Genomic DNA, 19,564 nt, shown 5'->3' with positions numbered 1-19,564 from the left:
AGGAATGCTCTGCATATCAGGTGATACCTAATTCAGCAGTATATAGAGGCATGATACCTACATGACCAGAGAACTCCCTTAGAACTTTCAAGATTAATATGTGCTCCTTTTACTTTGAGTAAAGGGACTCTCCCCTCTGTGACAACAGTTTGCCCATAGAATTGCCACACTCTTCTAAAATGGTGAGAAGATGATGACCTCTTAAAGTGGAAAAAGAGACTTTCTGGCATGTTCCCTCCCCCTCCACACAGACACCCTACCAGATCAAACAGCACCACCTTTGGCAGTTTTTTGTCATAGCTTATTAGTGAGATTTCTGTTACTTAAACATACCTGTACAGAACACCATTTAAGACTGCCGGAGGACACTACCTTTAGAGGCACCACCTTTGCCCTGCAGATGATCTTTATCATCTCTGGTTTCATGTAGGGGGAGTTACGTCCCATGTAGCCATTACCTAAAAGTATTTTCAGTGTGTGGTTCAATCTGGCTAAGAATCCTTCCAAAACAAACCATCTGTTTATTTCCCTGGTTCTCTACGTTTTCTCTGAGGAGAGCTCACAGAAATCTTAGATAGATCAGACCCTCACTTACACATAGTAGGAATCAGAAGTGACAGTAAATGAAAAACATAGCTGGGTCACAAGACAGGCATGTGTTAAACCTCTGTAACTTAAGGTCCCACTTTTATAGGACAGGAAATCAATATCACAAATTTCAAACCATATTAGGCCAATCTATAGCAAAGAAAGAATACCATTTTTCTCAAGCATATTCTTTTCTGTGGCTGTGTATTTTATTTAACTTACGCTAAATTACATTTTTTAAGGTGCAAAAACTATACTTCCGACTTATGAATGAAATAGATTGACATTACAGGATTCCATCTGCAACCAATGAGTGACAAGAAGGACATGAGGCAAGTTACAGCTAATTCACATCTTTAATGTATGTGGATAATCACTCCAAAATGACTGGTCTGTGTTAGTAAAAAGCAAAACAAAGCACAACCAACCTCCCCACGAACTAAAAGCTCCTCCACTGTACTGTATTGCCTTTGATCTCAAATTCGACAGCAAACTTATTTTGTCTCTTCTAAATTTTTTAGATTTCTGAAAAACATATTTACTACAAATGACTTGTAAGAAATACTTCTTTGGAAATTGCTAGCATCTGTTTAATAACAATTCCCCAACAAAAGGTTATGCAATTGAACCTCTACACGCTGGGATTCTTGTTTAGCAAAATAAAATAAAAAACAAAACATTGCTTGGAAATGGACATAGAATTATAGACTTCTATATGGAAAAAAATCTAGCAGATTGACTCTTGCAAATATCCAATTTGTGAATTCTCAATCTGCCATACTGCCTTTCTCTGTCAACACACAATTTTCTTCATGTCAGAAATGTGTAAACACCGTTTTGCTGACCAAACAGAAGAGTAAAAAGGAAAAGTGTTTGGCCTAAAAGAGCTCATTCACAGAAATTAAATTGGTTCCCAGGTTGTTGCTTTTGTTATTTGTTTTTGCACACAAAAGGAAATAAAAAGGTGCTTATTTCGAATGCTTAGAACATTATTATCCAAGCTGTATACATAATACACACAGAAACAAAATTTTTAGTATTCAAGCAAGGTAGTTACATTCATGGGTAATTCACAAAATGCTCACTTTCATACCTGCTTTGTGAAATGGATAATAGTCCACTGTTAAATAGCTGAAGGAAAGCTGCATGGCCCCTCCTGTAACACGTCTATTTGAGTCTGTAAAATAAAACAATGCTCAGCTCTGCAGACATTGTATCTAGCATGTTAGTTCTCATGTTGCTGCATTCCTTTAAATACCTAACAGCTACTTCTTCCTCTCCTTTACTGACTCTCCTTACAATCTCATTATCTTCCCTCAAAATTTCCATTCAGGTAGTCTTCCCTGGTTTCTAAAGATCAGCTTTCTACAGCACTCCATGTTCTGTACTTGGTCACTACTAACAAATTGCATATTGTTTTAAATGCTATCAAAAAGTAAAGACAACTCTTTGAACACATATTACTGCAGTTTTTCTGAAACAAAGCTTTTCACACGGAATATATGGTTATGATCAGTCATTTGAAGTCAACATTTACTTTCAAAAATATTGTAAATATAATTTGTTGTGATTTTATTTGACAAATATTATTGCAGTGAAGAGGTCTTCTGAGAGTCCTCTGTTCTGATTTTTTCCACTGCTAAATTTGAACTTCATGGACAAAAATAAAGGAACAATAAAGAGATCTCACTAAGAATGATAAATCCCAACTACAGTAGCATGTAAGAAAATACGTTTCTAGCCACTGAACCTTACGCTCTGCTGCTCTGCAAGTGTCTTCCCTAATCAAGGAAATACATTCGCTAAAACCTAAGTTTTTCATACTGTTTTCTTCAGCAGACCTTGTATGCCTCTCTAAATTTTTCAATGACTAGCCAGCTCCTTGGATATAAACTGATATGTCATTCTCTTCTGATCACTTTTAAAAGGCATGAAAGAAGTGTCATTTGTCTTCTTTTTTTCTGATTCTAAATATGGCTATATGCAATAGCCTTTCATTTAAAAAAAAAAAACAACACCAAAGTACAAGTATTACACAAAAATTATAAGGCCACAGAACACTTGTTCCATTCCTTCTATGTGCTGCAGAGCATACCAAATTCCCTAAATTAGTAACACAAAGAGGACTGCTCTTTTATTAGTCTGTATTTTATAAGAGTATTACAGAAGCGGATTGTATAGTGACCCTTTCAAGCCACAGTAATGTTGCTACTGCATTCTTCATAACCCAGTTAACTTATAATATAAAAGAAAAAAACAGCAGTAACAATCAGACTGGACAGAATCAGTTTCTAGAAGACAGGAAAAGCACTGAAGCTACTAGCACTCTTAGCAGTTTTTATTGCATTTATTATAAAATAATTACATTTAATAATGAAATGTTGCCCTGATAGAGGCATCTAGCTGATTTTAGATGTCTACAGACACTGAAGACAATTCTGCATATTCCTCTAAAATAAAGACAGACTCTTGATTAACATTATTGTATTCCTCAAAATGTCTTCTAAAGACGATTATGGTTCATAGGCATGTTACTTTAAAAAAAAAAGTTACCTTTTTCTTTAGAATGGATATCATCACATATATGTAGGTCCAAATGGGAAATTACTAAGTGATGAGAAGTTTCCTTAACATCAAAATCATTAAACAATTTTACTATTGCATCATTTTGATCAGGTGCTGCTGTTGTCTGGTGCACTTTCACCTGCTGAGAGCTGGGTGCAGGGGCAGAGCTCTGAAAAAATATTTAGTCATATTGATTTATAAAGTTTATCCTTCCTTTCAAGCGTAAGTATCCTTTTACTTACTCAAAACAGGCCTTTGAAATAAGGAAAAATCTGCACTACATACATTCACCTTGGATCATTACTGAGATTTAAGTGTGCTGTTTTAGAATAAAGCTAAGTTGAGCTAATGACTAGGTGTCACAAAGAGGCAATGGCACTGCATCCCCTATTCTCCCCTTCCCCCACACTTCTTTACACCTGTCACTTGCAGCACTGGTATTTTTCTAACTTTTTTTGCAAGCTGTTCAGGGAACTAAACCAGCAGAAAACTATAAATTTTTTGTTGGGCTCATTTCTGCTAGTTTAGTTTCCCAAACTACATCACAATAGGGTCAAACGTGAGCTGGTGCCAGTATCAGGGAATTGGTGAGATGCAAGTACAGGGAATTGAAGAATCAGGACCTCCCTGCTCAGTAACAGCTAACCATTAGATTGCTGTAGCTAAAGCATCAAATCACATCATAAGTCATCAGGACCACCACAAGAACTGAACTCTCCATTACAGTACACTAGCTTTATTATAAGAGATGCTATACAAATGACTTTACTCAGTCTTAGTAATAAATTATGTTTTATTCTTCTAGGACTTATCAAGTGTATTTGTGCTGCTTCTTCACACACAAGAAGAGGTCCCAACACTCACAAAGCCCAGTTGGTCTAGTCTGCTGTAAGTGCTGAAAGATGACCAAGATTTACATAAGACTATCCTACATGCAGCATCAATATCACAACCATGCCAGCAGAAATATGTTAAAAGTAGAATTATTTTTCACTACATATTCCAACAAAAGAGCTGCATGAAGGGAAGCTCTTACTGAAAGCTAATTTTTCAGTACCATGAAAACAAAATGGACAAGCACTTTAAATCATTATAGTAAGCATATCTATCCACACATTAAGGTTACCTTACTGTATCTTAATTTTTTTTTAATTCATAACCAGAAAATATTTGGAGAGCAAATTTACTAAACAGTTAATCAACTTTAAATACTCTGTACATGGATAAAGAAATACAACTTTTTTCTTTCCTGCAATTAACATCAATACACAAAATCTTGTAAAAAAGTCTGTTATGTAACTGTGATTAATTCCCAATGTAATTTGAGATATACAGCTGAATGAAAATGAATAACTGAACATTCTCGAAAATAAATTAACACAACTAACTACACTGTGTTATATTTTAGAACATCTGATAATGATACAGTGAGACAATCAATTATCATACCTGTGCTGTTTCAGAAGCCAAACTTTTTCTCTGTTCTGTTGATTTCTCTATGGCTTCACTAAGAGATTTGGCATACTGCACCATGGCTTTCAACTGGGAATCAGTCAAAACCCATAGCAAATCATCCAGAATCAGAACCAGTTTTGATGCCACTACATTACAATCCTTTAACTGTAGAATAAAAAATTAACCAAGTCAAATGGGTCCATTAAATACTTACATTTCTTATATCAAATACAAAAAAAAAAAAAGTTGCATGCAAAACCACACTTCCCAGAAAGCAAATTTCTTCCATATAAATAACAAACACATTTTTTATTTTAAATTGTATTCCTCTCATTACCTAAAAAGTACCTAAAATACAGTATATTTATGCCTCACTTTTTATTTGTTTGGCATGCATTGGATATTAAACTGATGCATTTCTCTAAATATAAGTAATGTAAATATTGCCTGAATCTAGAGAGGTAAGACAACATGCATCATCATAAACAAAGCTCTGCAGATCAAACACTTTCATTAGTAGAACCTGTGCAAGGTCTTCATCTTCAAATTCTGCCTGCAATATTTCTTGTAAACTCTACAATCTTACCGATTATATGTTATTAAAAATGTAGTTCGGGGAATTCCACATTTTATATGGCCTAAATTTAAAACCTTTTCTATGTGCATGTATGCATTAAGAGCATGAGTTAAAAATTAATTCATAAAATAATAAAAGATTTCAGACTTTTCAAGTTTACCCTTCTTTTAAGTGTGACCCTAATTTTTGATTGGTTAGTAATCAGTCGAACTGGAGCACTCATGATTTCATGCTTAGAACTCTGGATTGCATCTGCTTCTATTCTGATCATCTGCCAGTTGATTTCTTTAAAAGTCAAAACCTTTAAAGAGAGAGAAAAAGAGAAGAACACCTTGATGCAATATGACAGTTTACTTCCACCTAAGCATATGCATGTGTGTGTATATATCTGTACACATACACACACACACTCACGTACATCCTTTATGCAGAGCTCTATGAACAGAACAAATGCAAGTCACTTGTTCTTCCACTTACAGGTGTCAGGAAGTAAAGCCCTGATCCTTCTCTCTACCTGCAGAATGTCACAGAAATGTTAAGCTAGTTCCAAGCAGGCAGAGGTAACAAGCAGCATTTAAAATATTCAGAAGAAAATAAAGATCACAATTATTGTGTACCACGTTGCTTTTGGTAGAGGGGAAAAAAAGAAGATTGCGTAGTTTAGTTTCAAAATGCTAAATCCTAGTATATAGGAAAAAGAGGGGGGAGAGAAGCAAAGCTACAGGATGGGAGAGGTTTTTGGAGTGTTTTATTTTAATTAAAAGAGAAAGTTAAACATTGAGCACGTTATATGCCGTATAGACCCCACAAGCTTTGAATCCATTACATGGATTTCTAGAAGACACAGCAAGCAAATGTTAGAATAATGACACAAGCGCAGCAAGTACAGCTGGATACTGAAAATATGGGAAAATGAGTGATTGTCCAGCAGCCACATCATGGAGAACATCAAATGAACACGACATCAAGAGGCAAAAATATTAATTCTAGTTTCCCTAAAACTCCTTCCTACATTACTCTCTGAAGAAAAAAAGATCAGCCACAGGGGAAATGGAAGAGGGAAGAGTTTGTTTGGTATGCGTCTTATTTTTCAGCTGTCATTCTTCTCTTGTCAATTTGAAAACAGTACAGCCTATGTCCTGTGAATATAAGCAGAGACTTAAGTACAACATACCCAATGTATTTGGGAAGGAGGCACACACAGTGAAGTCAAGCAAGATGGAAAGGCACAGTGCAAAGTAGCCTGAAAAATAGTATTTGCAGAAAAGCAGAGTACCTACCCTCCTCATCCAGGAGATGCAGCGTGAATGGAAGCTTCTAAAAAAATTCTAAGGAGATTCCTTATTATGTTAAGAGTGTAGCTACAGTGCAAAGCTAAAAGCTTACTCCTTTAAAATGTAGTTTAGCACAAGTTACCTTCATAGTACAGTATCAGTTTTGTTTTTTCACCTTTTCACGCCATTTACTGCTAACAAATCATTCACTACAGTTTCTAGAAATTTGTGTTTCCACAATTCATTGCACTAAAAGGAATACTCCCCAAGGAAAGCTCTATTGTGTATAGGGCGACTATTCAGAATCAAAGTCTTCCTAAAAAGCAGAAAATCAAAAAATATGGCAATACAAAATTCCATCAGGTCAAACTTTAATTCTTCCTCTTTAGACTTCATTAACACATGAGCATTAGCATACAGATAAGCTGCAGGAAAGACAAACTGTCAGAAAAATAGTTTTCAACTTATTATTTATGTGGTATTTTTAACTAACATTCTCTTCCCTACATAAAAAGCAACTATCAGACTCCTTAACTCTGAATAACCAACTCTGTTCCGGAATAATCGTCTCTAAATGGGCAAATATGGGCAAAATTTGAAACACCTATTTAACCAAGGCCAGATACATGCATGAGTCTCTCTCAATACAACATATAATATTTAGAATAAACCTGTCACTCAGTATACATTTTACTTTGGTTACATGGGAGAAAGCAAAAAAATGGTGTACACCAATCTAGGACTTCCATGTCAAGTTCTCCCAGACAGTAGAAAAGAACACACTTTACTGCTATTACTTTTTTGTATACATATGATTTAGTTATTCCAAGAAAAAGATTTAATTCTTTCATAGGAACTTTACTAAAATTCAGTTAAAACTGCTTAAAGAAAGAAAAAACCCTTAATAGGCAAACCCTCACAAGCAAATAAATAACCAGTTAAAGATTTAAAAAAAAAACAAAAACAAAAACAAAAAAACCAGCACAACGCCTTATCGTTACACATTTAATATACCATTCTTTTTTCTTTCAGTAGTCTTCATGTCTGGTCTAGTTTGCATTTTAAAATGGTCACAAGCTTGGAGAACGTAAGAGGGGAACAGTACATATGCTTGCCCTGGTCTTCGCTGCTCCCTAAGCATCCACTCTGGCCACTGCTAGAGACATTTGATCTGACTCACATCCAGCATTTTTACATCCCTGTGTTCCTAGAGGACAGCTGAAATTCCTGAGCACAGAATGTCTCCATTCCCAGTAACGGCATGTTTCCTAGACCGTATAAGGTTGCAATTCAACTTCCTCCTCCTTTACCACAAAAAAACAAGGAAAAAAGTTAGCAAAACATAGTATTTACCTCTCCACGTTGACCTTCTTGTATTCTAGTAAATCTGAGGTCAGCATGTTCCCAGTTTGCATTTACACTATATATTCTCAGCTGGGAAAGTTCAAATGAAGCATTAAAGGCTTTTGCGCCAATCCTTATTATAATGGAGTTCACAGAAACCGAAATGCCTTCTACCACTTTTTCAGCAAAGCCATATTCACTAAAAAGTGAAATGACAACATATTAAATACATACCTAATGAAAGGGCACAAAATTAAAAATTAAACAGCTGAAATACAACATGAAACAAACCATAAAATAAGTTCTTAGTGTATTCTCCAGTTACAAATCTTTTTTAAATACACTCGATCTAGTTTACAATTATTTCCATCCTATGATCCTAATCTCAAAATAGTCATTAAAGAACATATTTTGGACCAAGATCAATCTCCATGAAGTATAACAATTAATGCAATTTTTCCATGATAAATATTTTATACATATATAAAAATGTATAAAAAATATATTATACACACATAACAGTCTATAGCATTACATAGAAATCTTACTCTTCTTTATGTATACATAAGGAGTAATTCATGTCAAATGAATTATTTGACAATTGCAGTCTGGTTAGTATTTATCTCTATAAGCTAAGTTATTCTGCCCATTAAAACTAGTATCTTTCATACATGCAAAATAGTATAAAGTATTTGCTTTGTTTCATTCTATAAAAGAAAGGCATCCTCAATGGTGGTTACACTTCTACACCAAATTAACATGCATTCCAGTATTAAAAAAGATAAAGCAGTTGCAATTAATTTTTTAATAAAAATCTTATGCATTCTGAATGTTTTAGATTAGTGAATGGAAAACTGTATTTTAAATGTTCTTCCTAACATCTAAAATTTTTTGCCTTTGGGGGTTTTTTCCCTGCTCGTTTTAAAAGTACAGTTTATGTGGTTTGTCATTCCTTTTCCTTTTTATAACTTTCATCCTACACAGAATCTCTATGGCAATAATTTTCAAGCTGTACCCTAGGAGACATAGAGGCCCATGGACGACTACTACATATTATGCAGAAGTTAAAATAAGAAAAGCAATTGTATCACCAAATTAGTTTCTCTGTATATGGGTCCCTATGCCCACTGAAAAAAGTTTTGGGTCCATAAAAAGGAAATTAATTGGGGGGGTGGGGAGCATAGAATCACTGATATAATGCTATATTGTCCCACCAAATTACTTGACTTTTGGGCTCTATAGTGTGCATGAAATCTTTCAGTAAGATTTGGCTGATACAATAAAGGAAACAGAACTTAAAACACCACACTAACAAATAGCCCTTAACACTGTTTTCTAGACCAAACAAAGGAAAAATAAAAATTTTTAAAAACCCACCCCAACATTATATGTATTTTCCAAACAGGTTGAAGGCAAGATATCTTTAATTTTCAAAAACCTTAAATCAATTAAACTTGGTTAATTTGTGGTGCAGTAGTTGCACCCACATGAAACGTGGCTAGGAAGCTTCATACGTAGTTCAGACGTTCTTTCCAGGCTTGGTCTGGATAGTTCCATTATCACTATACATATGTAACTCCACCCACAAGTAATAAAATAAAATTTTGGAGAGATGGAAATGGCAAGCTGCAACCCTATATGCTTCTGAAAATTTGCAGGGGATCTGTTTTATAGTAATTCAAAATGAGTAATTTAAACTTTTTTGGATCAATTACGTGCAAGTATCATCTCTAACCTCTGTCCGGATGCAGTTGCTATAGGAGAGGGTCCATTAGGGGCACGTGGCTCTTCACATGTGCTCATTTCCATTACAACTTTATCCAAGGACTTGAAAAACAAAAGAAAACAAAAAAAATTGGCGACCTAAGAGGTAACAAAGTAAATAGATGACATATAAAGAAAAACAAAACAAACAAAAAAGTCACTTGAGAACTTTTTCTGAAATATACATAAAACATTTCTTACCATGTCAATTTTCCCATCAACTTTTGTAACATACCAGAATTATCTTTCTTTTTTTAAATTTGTTCATATAAATTACCAAATTGTGTGAATTCTAACAGACCTTCCCAGTCAACTATTGGATTACAGAATTCTTGATACCTGAGTATTATTTATCCATCACACACATTTTCAAAAATTGCATTTCAAAAAGGGCATGATTTAATGCATACTCATCTGGGTTTTCTTCCTATATGGTTGTTCTTTCAGTGAAATACTTAATACCTCTTGAGTTTTCTAAATGGTTCAGTAAGTTCAGAAAATTTTAATGGAAAATATTTGAAACTAGTTCACTATAATTCGTGATAGTAGATGAAGTTTTGTGCTGCATCTTTAAAACAAAATGTGAATATATATAATACATACACATATGAGGGTGTATATGCTCTGTGTGTGTATATGAATCTTCAGTAGATCTAGTAAAACAAGTAATTTCTAAAAAGATACACTCTAGTATAATTTGCAACACATCATATTGTAGTAAAATTGTACGCTATTATTGTATTCTTTGTACTTGAGGGGGGACCCTTATAAAACAAGCTGGGAATTAAGGGAATGAGACACCTAAATCCTATTTTAACTGAAGGCTGTATTTAAATACCAGAAATATAACACACTTTATAAATAATGCATACTAACAGGGGGGTGAACAGAATGGGAACAAACCAAATGCAAAACCTTATTCCCAGCAACTGAATAAATCCAAGAATCTCCTAACTTACATTACTATGTTTGTGACCTAGATTTATCATATAACCTGGGAAGGCTCTTAATTTAAGGCTTATAGTTCTGAAATCTTGTCCCACTGGAAGCTCGTTCAAAACACAACAGCTAATATTACCTCCCTGTCTAGTTCTGACTTTATACCACCCCTTCTGAATTCCTCCATTTACCTCTCTTAGGTCAGACAAACCATGCTAAAAAGCTTTATCCTCAATTTAAGATTTTTCATGATTCAACCTGCCCTACTTACTGGACTTTATTATCATATTGTGTTAATTGTGCCTGCCTTCATAATCCACTTGCCCCACAAACATTTTTCTGTGCTACTCTTATCCATGAAATGCCCTGACTACTACCTAGAAATTCATAAACTCTCTACTCCGGATTTACTTATACTTCACTATATTTTGATGCTTAAAGGGAAGCGTTAGCTGTTAACTGTAAATTTGGACATTTTAAAATTATTTTCTCAGTTGTCTCAATGAATAACTTGCCTTGCAAAACAACAACAGAGGAAAAAACAAGAAAAACCCGATCCTTTAATTTGAGGATGGTGAGGGGCAGGGGGAAGCCAAGATTTCTCCTGATTATCCTAACATTTTTGGATGTTTGACCACTCTTTTAAGGTTTCTTAAATTAAATTGGAACAATTTCCTTCACTACATGACTAGTGCAAAGAACTGTAGGGCAGCAATTTAAGGAGTTTGCGTAATATAAATAGGAGTTAACAAAGAACACCTGGATGTAGATATCTGTCTATTCTTTTCTCACTGGCAACTACTGTACTTTGATAGAGAAAAAACTGCTGCATAGCATTCTTGGGTCCCCAAAGCACTCCTCAAAATTATATTGTTTATCATATAGAAACAGAAATTGATTATAAGCAAAGATAACCCAGTATTTGCCACTATGTTAACAGATGGATTTTCACAAAGGGCAACTCAGCTCAATGAAAGTACCTTTGACTAGACAAGTGGGTTCTAGTTACTTCCTAAGCTACGCTAACAGAGGATGCTATTCCAATTTAATCAAACTCTCAGTAGCAAAAATATCCCCATCAAAATAGTGGAAGTTCAGCAATGTAATAAAGGGCTGAAGTTGGACATTTAGGCCATTGAATTCACCTTCCTTTAGAAGTCGAAAAGGTTGTTGTACAGCATACCATTGAAGAGTGAACTTTTGTTATCAATTCAATGCACTTGTTCAAGGAAAGCTTTAAGTAAAAAAGGTGACCTTGAAAATTATCTTAGCTTCAAAGATTGCTAATGTAAGTTCAATAGGAGCAAAGCAAACAATCAGGCCTTGCTACCATAAGTTAAAGTATGTAATCTTCAAGAATAGCATGGCTTAAGCTGATTTCCTAATTTGGCAGTTGCATCTTACAGTCAAGAGGTTGAATCATCCCACCTCAGCATTACCACACTTCAAGCTCTGTGTGTCAGGAAGAAGCGGTACAGATATTAGTACATTACAACTGGGTCACTAGCAAATGCATGAAGTATTTAAAACAACATGTCTTTCCCAAGTCTGATTCTGAACTAAGGAATTACAAGCACATTCAGGAATTCACTACAAGACTGGGAAGCACAACACTTAAAGGAATATTCATTCCTAAGCAAACACAATTAACAAAGTTTAGCCATCATCAAACAAATCACTTCTGGTGCTACCACATTTCTTAATATACTTAAAAATAAAGAACAAAATTAAACAAATGCAAGAATTAGCATTACTTGTAATTGTTATTATTTACACGTTTTACATCCTATATATATCCAGGCTGAATCCTAAGCTGTTATGGAAACCCTGTAAATGCTATGTGCATCAAGCCTGCTGTAATTGAGATCATTGGGGGTAGAGTACAGATGTAGAATAGAAAAGCCCTTAGAAAAGATAGCTCCAAAAGACAGGCAGGAACTTATAAAAGGGTTAGTTGGACAAATAATTACCCTTCAGGTGAACCCAAATTAATGTGTAATGACTGAAGAACCTGACAGAAATTAGCTAACAGTCAAATATTATAGTGATGACGCCCAAAGCCATAGATTAAGAAACAAACCTACCAACAAAAACATTAAAGCATTATGTCTTGATCTGCTGCTACCTAGAGGACACTTAGTAAAGGCCCATTAATGTTGCAGTTATTTCTAGAGTCAAGTCAAGAGAACTATACAAACATTTGAGATAAATTCCGCTACACAGAGTATATTTAGGAGTTGATCTCAGAACTCACCAAGGAGATGGGATGTGTTTTCAATTTTGTCCATGGTATCTGCAAGGGAAAACATTCTTTTAAAGCAAAGTAAATATTAAAAATTACAGTAAAATAAAGCATTTGTTTAGAATGTTTTATGTATTCAAGTTACATTTGTAACTCCTGAACTCAGAATAATATTACTTTCAAAATATCAAGTTTATCTGAAAATACTGTAGAGTAAATTTATGCATATACATAAATTTATTGTAGGTGTTAAAAACAGAACTTCAAAATCTACTTATCACTGAGCAGAAAACAGGAACAAAATAGAATCTGTCTCTTTAATACTGAGTTGTCAAGCACCAGAAAAAGCTACACTGTCTTCCACATTCTTTCCTTTAAAAGGAAAGAAAATCCACATTTGCTCTGTTGGCCTACAAGTAATCGGATGCCTGCAACAAAGCATCAAGTTCACTGCATTCAAAAAATCAGGACAATCTCCCATTGGGGGCGGTGGGGAGGGGAGGAAAAAACCAAAAGACTGAAGAGGTGCCAAAGTTTGACCAGATCATAACTTGTGTCAAAAACAAGCCATAGCTTCATTTCTTACTCTTATATTATAGTATAATCTAGGAGAGATGATATACATTGTTTCAATTCTTAGCAGCCACAAGGGCCAAAAAAGCAACATCTACTAGATTTAGAGTGTTTCCACATTTCCCACAGAGACCAGAATCCCTCAGAAACATATTTTTGGAAACAGGAAAGGAACAAGAGGGAAAACAATAGAAAGAGAGGGGTAAAGAGAAGAAATAACACATAAAAAAAGAGAATAATAAATAATTATAGTAGACTAATTACCATGGGCAAATACAAGCTTTTATCTCTACCCCTATTTCAGAACATGCAGGAATAAATTCTACTCAGAAAGAAAAAAAAAAAAAGAATTTAAAAACATCACTGCTTATTTTCATCATTTCCATATGTATTCCATGTCACCACATGAGAAACAAAAATTAGTAAGAAATTATTGCTGGCAACATCTTTGTTTTTCTCAATTTTATCAAACACTCATCACAACTTTCTATTAATACAAAGTTGCTTGGAAGTTTACAGAGACAGAAGGAAAAAAAGAAAGATTTGGCTAATTACCATTCCAGCACAATAAAATACTCACCCTAATGGATGCTTTATTGCAAAAGACCTTGTTTATAGCTAGCCATGTTGGAAGATCCAGCATGTTCTGAAGCACCTCTTGATCCAGCTCTAAATTGGTCAGCTGACCTTCCCCCTTTAATGTGCTCAGGTTGATCTTGTCAGGTGACAGATTTTTGGTGAACCTAAAAACAAACATACACCTTAAGTAAATGCATATAAAGCAATCAGAGCTGTCCCACATATAGCTGACAATTTAACTTAAAGCAATGGTCTGGGGGTGAGGAAATCATCTTAGGTTCTTAGGTACAATTTCACCGTAAAAAGAAATGGTACCATGGAATTGCTTTGTCCCTCTAAATTTTTGCATCTCATTAACTCCATTTACAAATACATAAACAAAATTAAATACATTATGAGGTATCTTCTAATTTGTCCATCACCCAGAATAACAAATCCTTGATTCAAAGTATTGAACTATTTATTTTAAACTATATAAGGTAGAAGTTAATCTAGTTCACTCTTCCTTAGTTTTTCAAAAGGAGAAAAAAAAATCCAAAACCTCTACAACTTATACTGTCAGAGCAAGCAGGAGTGGCTTAGAATTCACTCAGGAGAAGTAACAAAAAGCTACTCCTGATAAATAGTACCCTTCTATTTACAGTTAAAACCTTGAAATGAAAAGTTTTATTTACAATGTTCATTAGGTTTAATCATAGAATTTAATAACATACATTAGAAATATACATACACACATATTTACACACACAGCAGCATGGTATATATAAAATACTGGATGAAAACTTGAAAGGTCAATCTGATAATACAAGGGCTAAAAAATGTAACTATTTAAAAAAGTACATTATACAATAAATTTCATTATACTTCAAAGGCACTATGATTTGCTGATACAATAGAACAATGGATCTGACTGTGTCAAATGGTTCATATCCTTGTGAGATAACATGACAAAAATCATGGGTACTCTACCCTCAAATCAACAGCTGTAGCATTATAATAACTACTACAAGCTGAAGAATAGGCTATACTTAACCACATTTGCATTCTGCCATGGAAAACTGTTTCTGCTCATGAACTGGGTCTAATTTTACAAGATTAGGTAGTAGAAAATACTACTACTGTTTGCATCATGCTTCGTGACTTCTCCCACCGAAATCTCCCTGCGCTGATATTCTGCAGGCAGAGAGCAAAGGCGTTTGTCCACAACGATGGAACATCGCCCTGAAGCAACACCCAAGGAGGTGCAATTCCAACATTTCCTTCCCATTCAAGAGACCAATTTCTAACCGAACTATGAGGTCCTTATTAAGTCAGATACCCAGGGGGAGATGGTGGAAGAAGGTGAAGAAGGCTGGCAAGCTTTTCCTCTTAACAGTTTCCAAGTGTGGCTTGAAACATGGTAGGCATTGTCTCAGTCCAACTGCTTTACTGCATTCTTGTGATGGTAAGCTTTGGAAATGCATTTATCTAGCCTGACAAAACGCAAACATCCATTTTACCACTCCTATGAAATGTTCAGCCAGACGTGATAAACTTACAAATTTTCATCACCTGTCAGTTTAATCACGAAGAGGAACTCTCAGAGATCAAGGGGGTGGAGGTGCACAAAGGAAGAAGCTTATTCAGAATTAAAAGTTCACTTAAATACCCGCTCCCCCCCCACTATACCATCTGAAATTATTCAGGATATATTTGCAAATAATACTATACACGTTTCTTATGATAGAAGTGTTGCAGTTGTTTCTGTATTGCTTACAAGGCATAAATTATCCAGAAGGAATGAGCTTTGATTCGTGAAAAATATATTTTAATAATTTCAGTACTAAAAATACATTAATATAAGGCTACTGACAAATACATCTTCCTTGACAACTAATGTACTTCTAAATGCTCCATTTAGAAACATTATGAGGGGAATAAAAGACTTAAAATTATTTAATTTTCTGGTTACCCTTCTTTGTTCCTTTTAACAAGAATGAATAATGAGACAAGCTGAATAACTTGCATCAGTAACTGCAAAATATAAAGCCTCCTATCTCAGAAATCATATTAACAAGTCTCATCTGACTCGGCTAATTCAAATTCCTGGAAGAAAAAAAAAGCAGCCATTGAATGTTTTCAGTCACATCATAGTATCTCTCACTCTTGACTTTCTAGATGGGGGTCAACATAAGAATCACAAATTGGTGTTATTTTAAAGTCACATTTATACAGTGAATGCGAAAATATTCTGCCATTACATACACACACAGTCTCTCCCGAGACTCATGCTCTGTGGAGGAAGTCCCCCTCAGGGTTCCCTTTGCTACGCTACACCAGAAATACCACTCAACTTGGAGATAGATCTAACCATCATCTTGGTCTCAACTGAAGACACATCACAGTGAAATCCAGAGGATCTACAGGAACAGGTTTTCAAACTTCACAGCAAGAAAGACACCAAAATACCATTGAGGAGGAGAATGGAGACAGCAAAGCCAATCTTGAGTTAATTCTGACATCCTTCAAACAGACAAATAGGAGCTAGTCCCTCGCAACAAGGAGCAGAAAGACAGGGAAAGCAATCTCCGCAAGAAGAATAATTTTTCCCCTCATTTCCACATTTTTTTTTAATTCTTCTGAGAGTGTTGCTCTGAATTTGTTACCTCTCCTGCAGCCAGCAAAAGGAAAAAATGCTCTGAGTGCTGCTTCATTCAGCACAGACTGATGTAAGAGGATCTCCACCTGTAAGACTACACCCTTCATTTCAAGAGTCACAGAAAGAAACTCTTAACAGGTGAGTTGTGAGAAGGTATTTCAGGTTTAGGCATCTCTAGCAGCAGATCTCTTCATTCCACTTCCATAGCTGGAATGCGACTGATGAGTGGATGCTGAGGAGACTATGGTATTTCCCCAAAACCCATAGTAGCTTCATAATATACAACAACCACATCTGCTTTGTCTATCTGCTTTGTCCAGAGCCAATTTTCACTGAGGATGCCAACACTTTACGTTACTGTGCCAGTTCCCTGCTCCTTCTTAAACTCAGTTGTTCCATAGAATACACTTTTATTTGTCTGTTGCATATTTTCAGCACTTTAGAACCATTTCATACTACTTGATATAACAGGAAAACCTTTTAGTTTTATACAGCGGCCTCTAACTTAAAAAATAAAAAATAAGAAGTTGGCCTGTTTGGGCAGCTAGCCCTGCAAAACACAACGTGATCAGACCCATTAGTTAGAATTTACAAGAATTCACATCTTCATGCATAAAATTAAAAGAAGAGCCAAACAACAAAAAGAACAGCATTTTGAATTAAAAATAAAAAAAAGTCTTAGGGCAACCACAACTCTCCAAACGGTACTGTCCTAGGATCCCATGGTACATCAAACCAGGACGTTGAGCTAGAGTGCTTTGACTTCTCTTTCTGGTGTGCTTCGCATTCAGCCAACAGAGACTTAGGGAGAAGATGTACCACAGACACACTCATGTGTGTCTAGTGCAAGTTCTAGTGAACTTGCAAGGAGTTGGTATAATCATCACTGACAAAACTGTTACCCAGATAAAATCTGCAATTTAATATTTTAATACTATTAACTTGTAATTTTATTATTAAATTAAATGTTAATACTATTTTAAATATTCTGGTGTTGGAGAGGTTTTCTAATATTTATTGCCAAGCAAAATCTAAGGAGGAGGCAGCACAGCTTTGGAGGTTGGCAAGTTATCTCTATATCTAAAGAACTACCGTGTCTCGTAGTCAGTACTGTAAACTAGAATGCTTAATTGCTTGAACTTTGAGAACTTATTAGGCTATCATATTTATGATACAATTTTTATGTAAAGCAGGGAGGTACATCCCATAAAGTTAGGGTGGAATCATGTAATTCTGAATATGTAATAATTAGAAGTCTTTGATTGTGTCATGATGTTTCATGATTAGAAATCTTTGATCGGATAAAACCATTTAAAAATTCTCTAAGAGCTTTTTATATAACTACTCAGAACTAACAATGTCACCAACTTCATGATATGCACACATTCTTCTCTCTGACTTGGCACAAAGAAACATCTCCCCCCCAGCTTGCCAGTTGTTGTTCACCCTGGTGTTCATTCCTCTGAACGAGTTAATTACTCATTAAAAACTGGGTCAAACTGGGAGCAGAGGCCTCAACAACAGGGCCATTTCCCTGCACAACATCCCATGAACTCCTATGACTGATACTCCTTTTCTAGGGAACAGACCGAGTTAATACCCACTACTCGATACAAGAAACAAATAAAGCAGAACAGAGAAAAGTAAAAGGGAAGGGCAAGAGGAACGGAAATAAAGGACATGGTTGAGTTCACCAAACCTTTCTGCTACACTGTTTTGCTGTGGCAGTAAGACATCACTGTTATTGAGGCAATACATACTTGGTTTGCTAATACCACAAGACATTCTTAGCAAAACTGTTTTCAGAGATTTAGTTTCAATTTCACAAACTACCCTTCCTTTCTCAAAGCATACGATTTGAGGTTTGAATTACTCTGTCTGATAGCATGAATTTCAATTCAGTTTTAATATTCAATTCTGTAAGTTAGATTAATGCTATAAAATATTTTACACTTTAAATGCAAGACTCCAGAAATATTAAGTTATTAATATCACAAGCTGCCTGACATAGCTCCCTTGAGTACATATATACACACACACACAAAAAATATTACTATGCAGTTAGATGATTCAACTTTAATTTACAGAGTGCAGACTAAGAGTTTAGTGAAAAGCGTAAAAGACTGCACAGTAACAGCACAGTAATAAGAATCATACGTAGAGTACTAAGTTACAATCATTGTATTTTGTCAGGACCACAACAGTTCTTTTAGTTCTTTTCTCTCTAAAATAAGTAAAAATCTACACAGAAGACGCATTTTTTTCCTTGCCCAAGTTTTGTTTGTGACAACGCAGGCTTGGAGCTTTGAACGGACTCCACTGTGCTTGCAGAGAAAATAGCCAAGAAATGAAACTAGAAACAAAAAACAGTAGAGAAGACAGGGGAAAACACTTCTCTGAAAGCATGAGCTTATGTTTTACATGATGAAGGCCACAGACCACATGAAGCTTAGAGCAGCGTTCCACAAAGGTTTGGAGAGAACACCAGATGCCTTGTCAAGTTTGTCAACAGAAACTCCAACCTCTGGATTTAATAGAGAAATAACGGAAGTCTGGATCGCATTTGGACACAGGATTCTCAGCTGTTTTGCACATCTACTGAACATACAATCTCTTCCACCTGGCTCTACCATATGCCTCCCCTGCTTTTTGAGTAAAATTCCTTCAGCGGTTTGATCCTACATGTATGCTCTAATCATGACAGATGATTAAATCATAATATGTGCCACGTTTTGCTTATCTCCTTGTTATGAACTAGAACTCCTTAAAAAGATGTATAGTTCAAAACAACCGGCTCTGAAAAAGGGAAGCATGGCCTACCGAGCACTGGCAACTGTATCAATAATAAAACAGCAGAAATGGAACAGAAAGATAACTGTTTTTTCTCCTGTTTCACCTGGCTGATCCATGTTACTAGATCACTAAGGAACTCTCTACGATTTCTGAAGCAAGAAAACCAGTCTTTTTTCAATTGAGTTTCTGAAGAAGATATTGGCTTCCCATGACTAGGTAACAGAGAGAAGGAG

General features: G+C 35.3%; 1 protein-coding gene across 1 annotated transcript in view; it reads right to left on the bottom strand.

Moving 5' to 3' along the window:
- Positions 1 to 14,064, bottom strand: part of LOC104082675 (UHRF1-binding protein 1-like) — a gene marked incomplete at both ends in the record, with an annotated part of 19,294 nt that extends 5,230 nt beyond the window's left edge. The window contains 8 exons of the mRNA XM_009585889.1: positions 1,682 to 1,765; positions 3,142 to 3,322; positions 4,603 to 4,773; positions 5,346 to 5,486; positions 7,813 to 8,002; positions 9,539 to 9,630; positions 12,761 to 12,799; positions 13,902 to 14,064. Of these exons, the coding sequence (XP_009584184.1) occupies positions 1,682 to 1,765; positions 3,142 to 3,322; positions 4,603 to 4,773; positions 5,346 to 5,486; positions 7,813 to 8,002; positions 9,539 to 9,630; positions 12,761 to 12,799; positions 13,902 to 14,064 (1,061 nt within the window). The remainder of the gene's footprint in view (positions 1 to 1,681; positions 1,766 to 3,141; positions 3,323 to 4,602; positions 4,774 to 5,345; positions 5,487 to 7,812; positions 8,003 to 9,538; positions 9,631 to 12,760; positions 12,800 to 13,901) is intronic.
- Between the last annotated feature and the right edge of the window lie 5,500 nt (positions 14,065 to 19,564).

This window comes from Fulmarus glacialis, unplaced genomic scaffold (assembly GCF_000690835.1).
Source record: "Fulmarus glacialis isolate BGI_N327 unplaced genomic scaffold, ASM69083v1 scaffold7249, whole genome shotgun sequence".
Lineage (NCBI taxonomy): Eukaryota > Metazoa > Chordata > Aves > Procellariiformes > Procellariidae > Fulmarus > Fulmarus glacialis.
The sequence above is the reverse complement of the archived record's forward strand: the minus strand, read 5'-3'. Positions and strand labels throughout refer to the sequence as shown.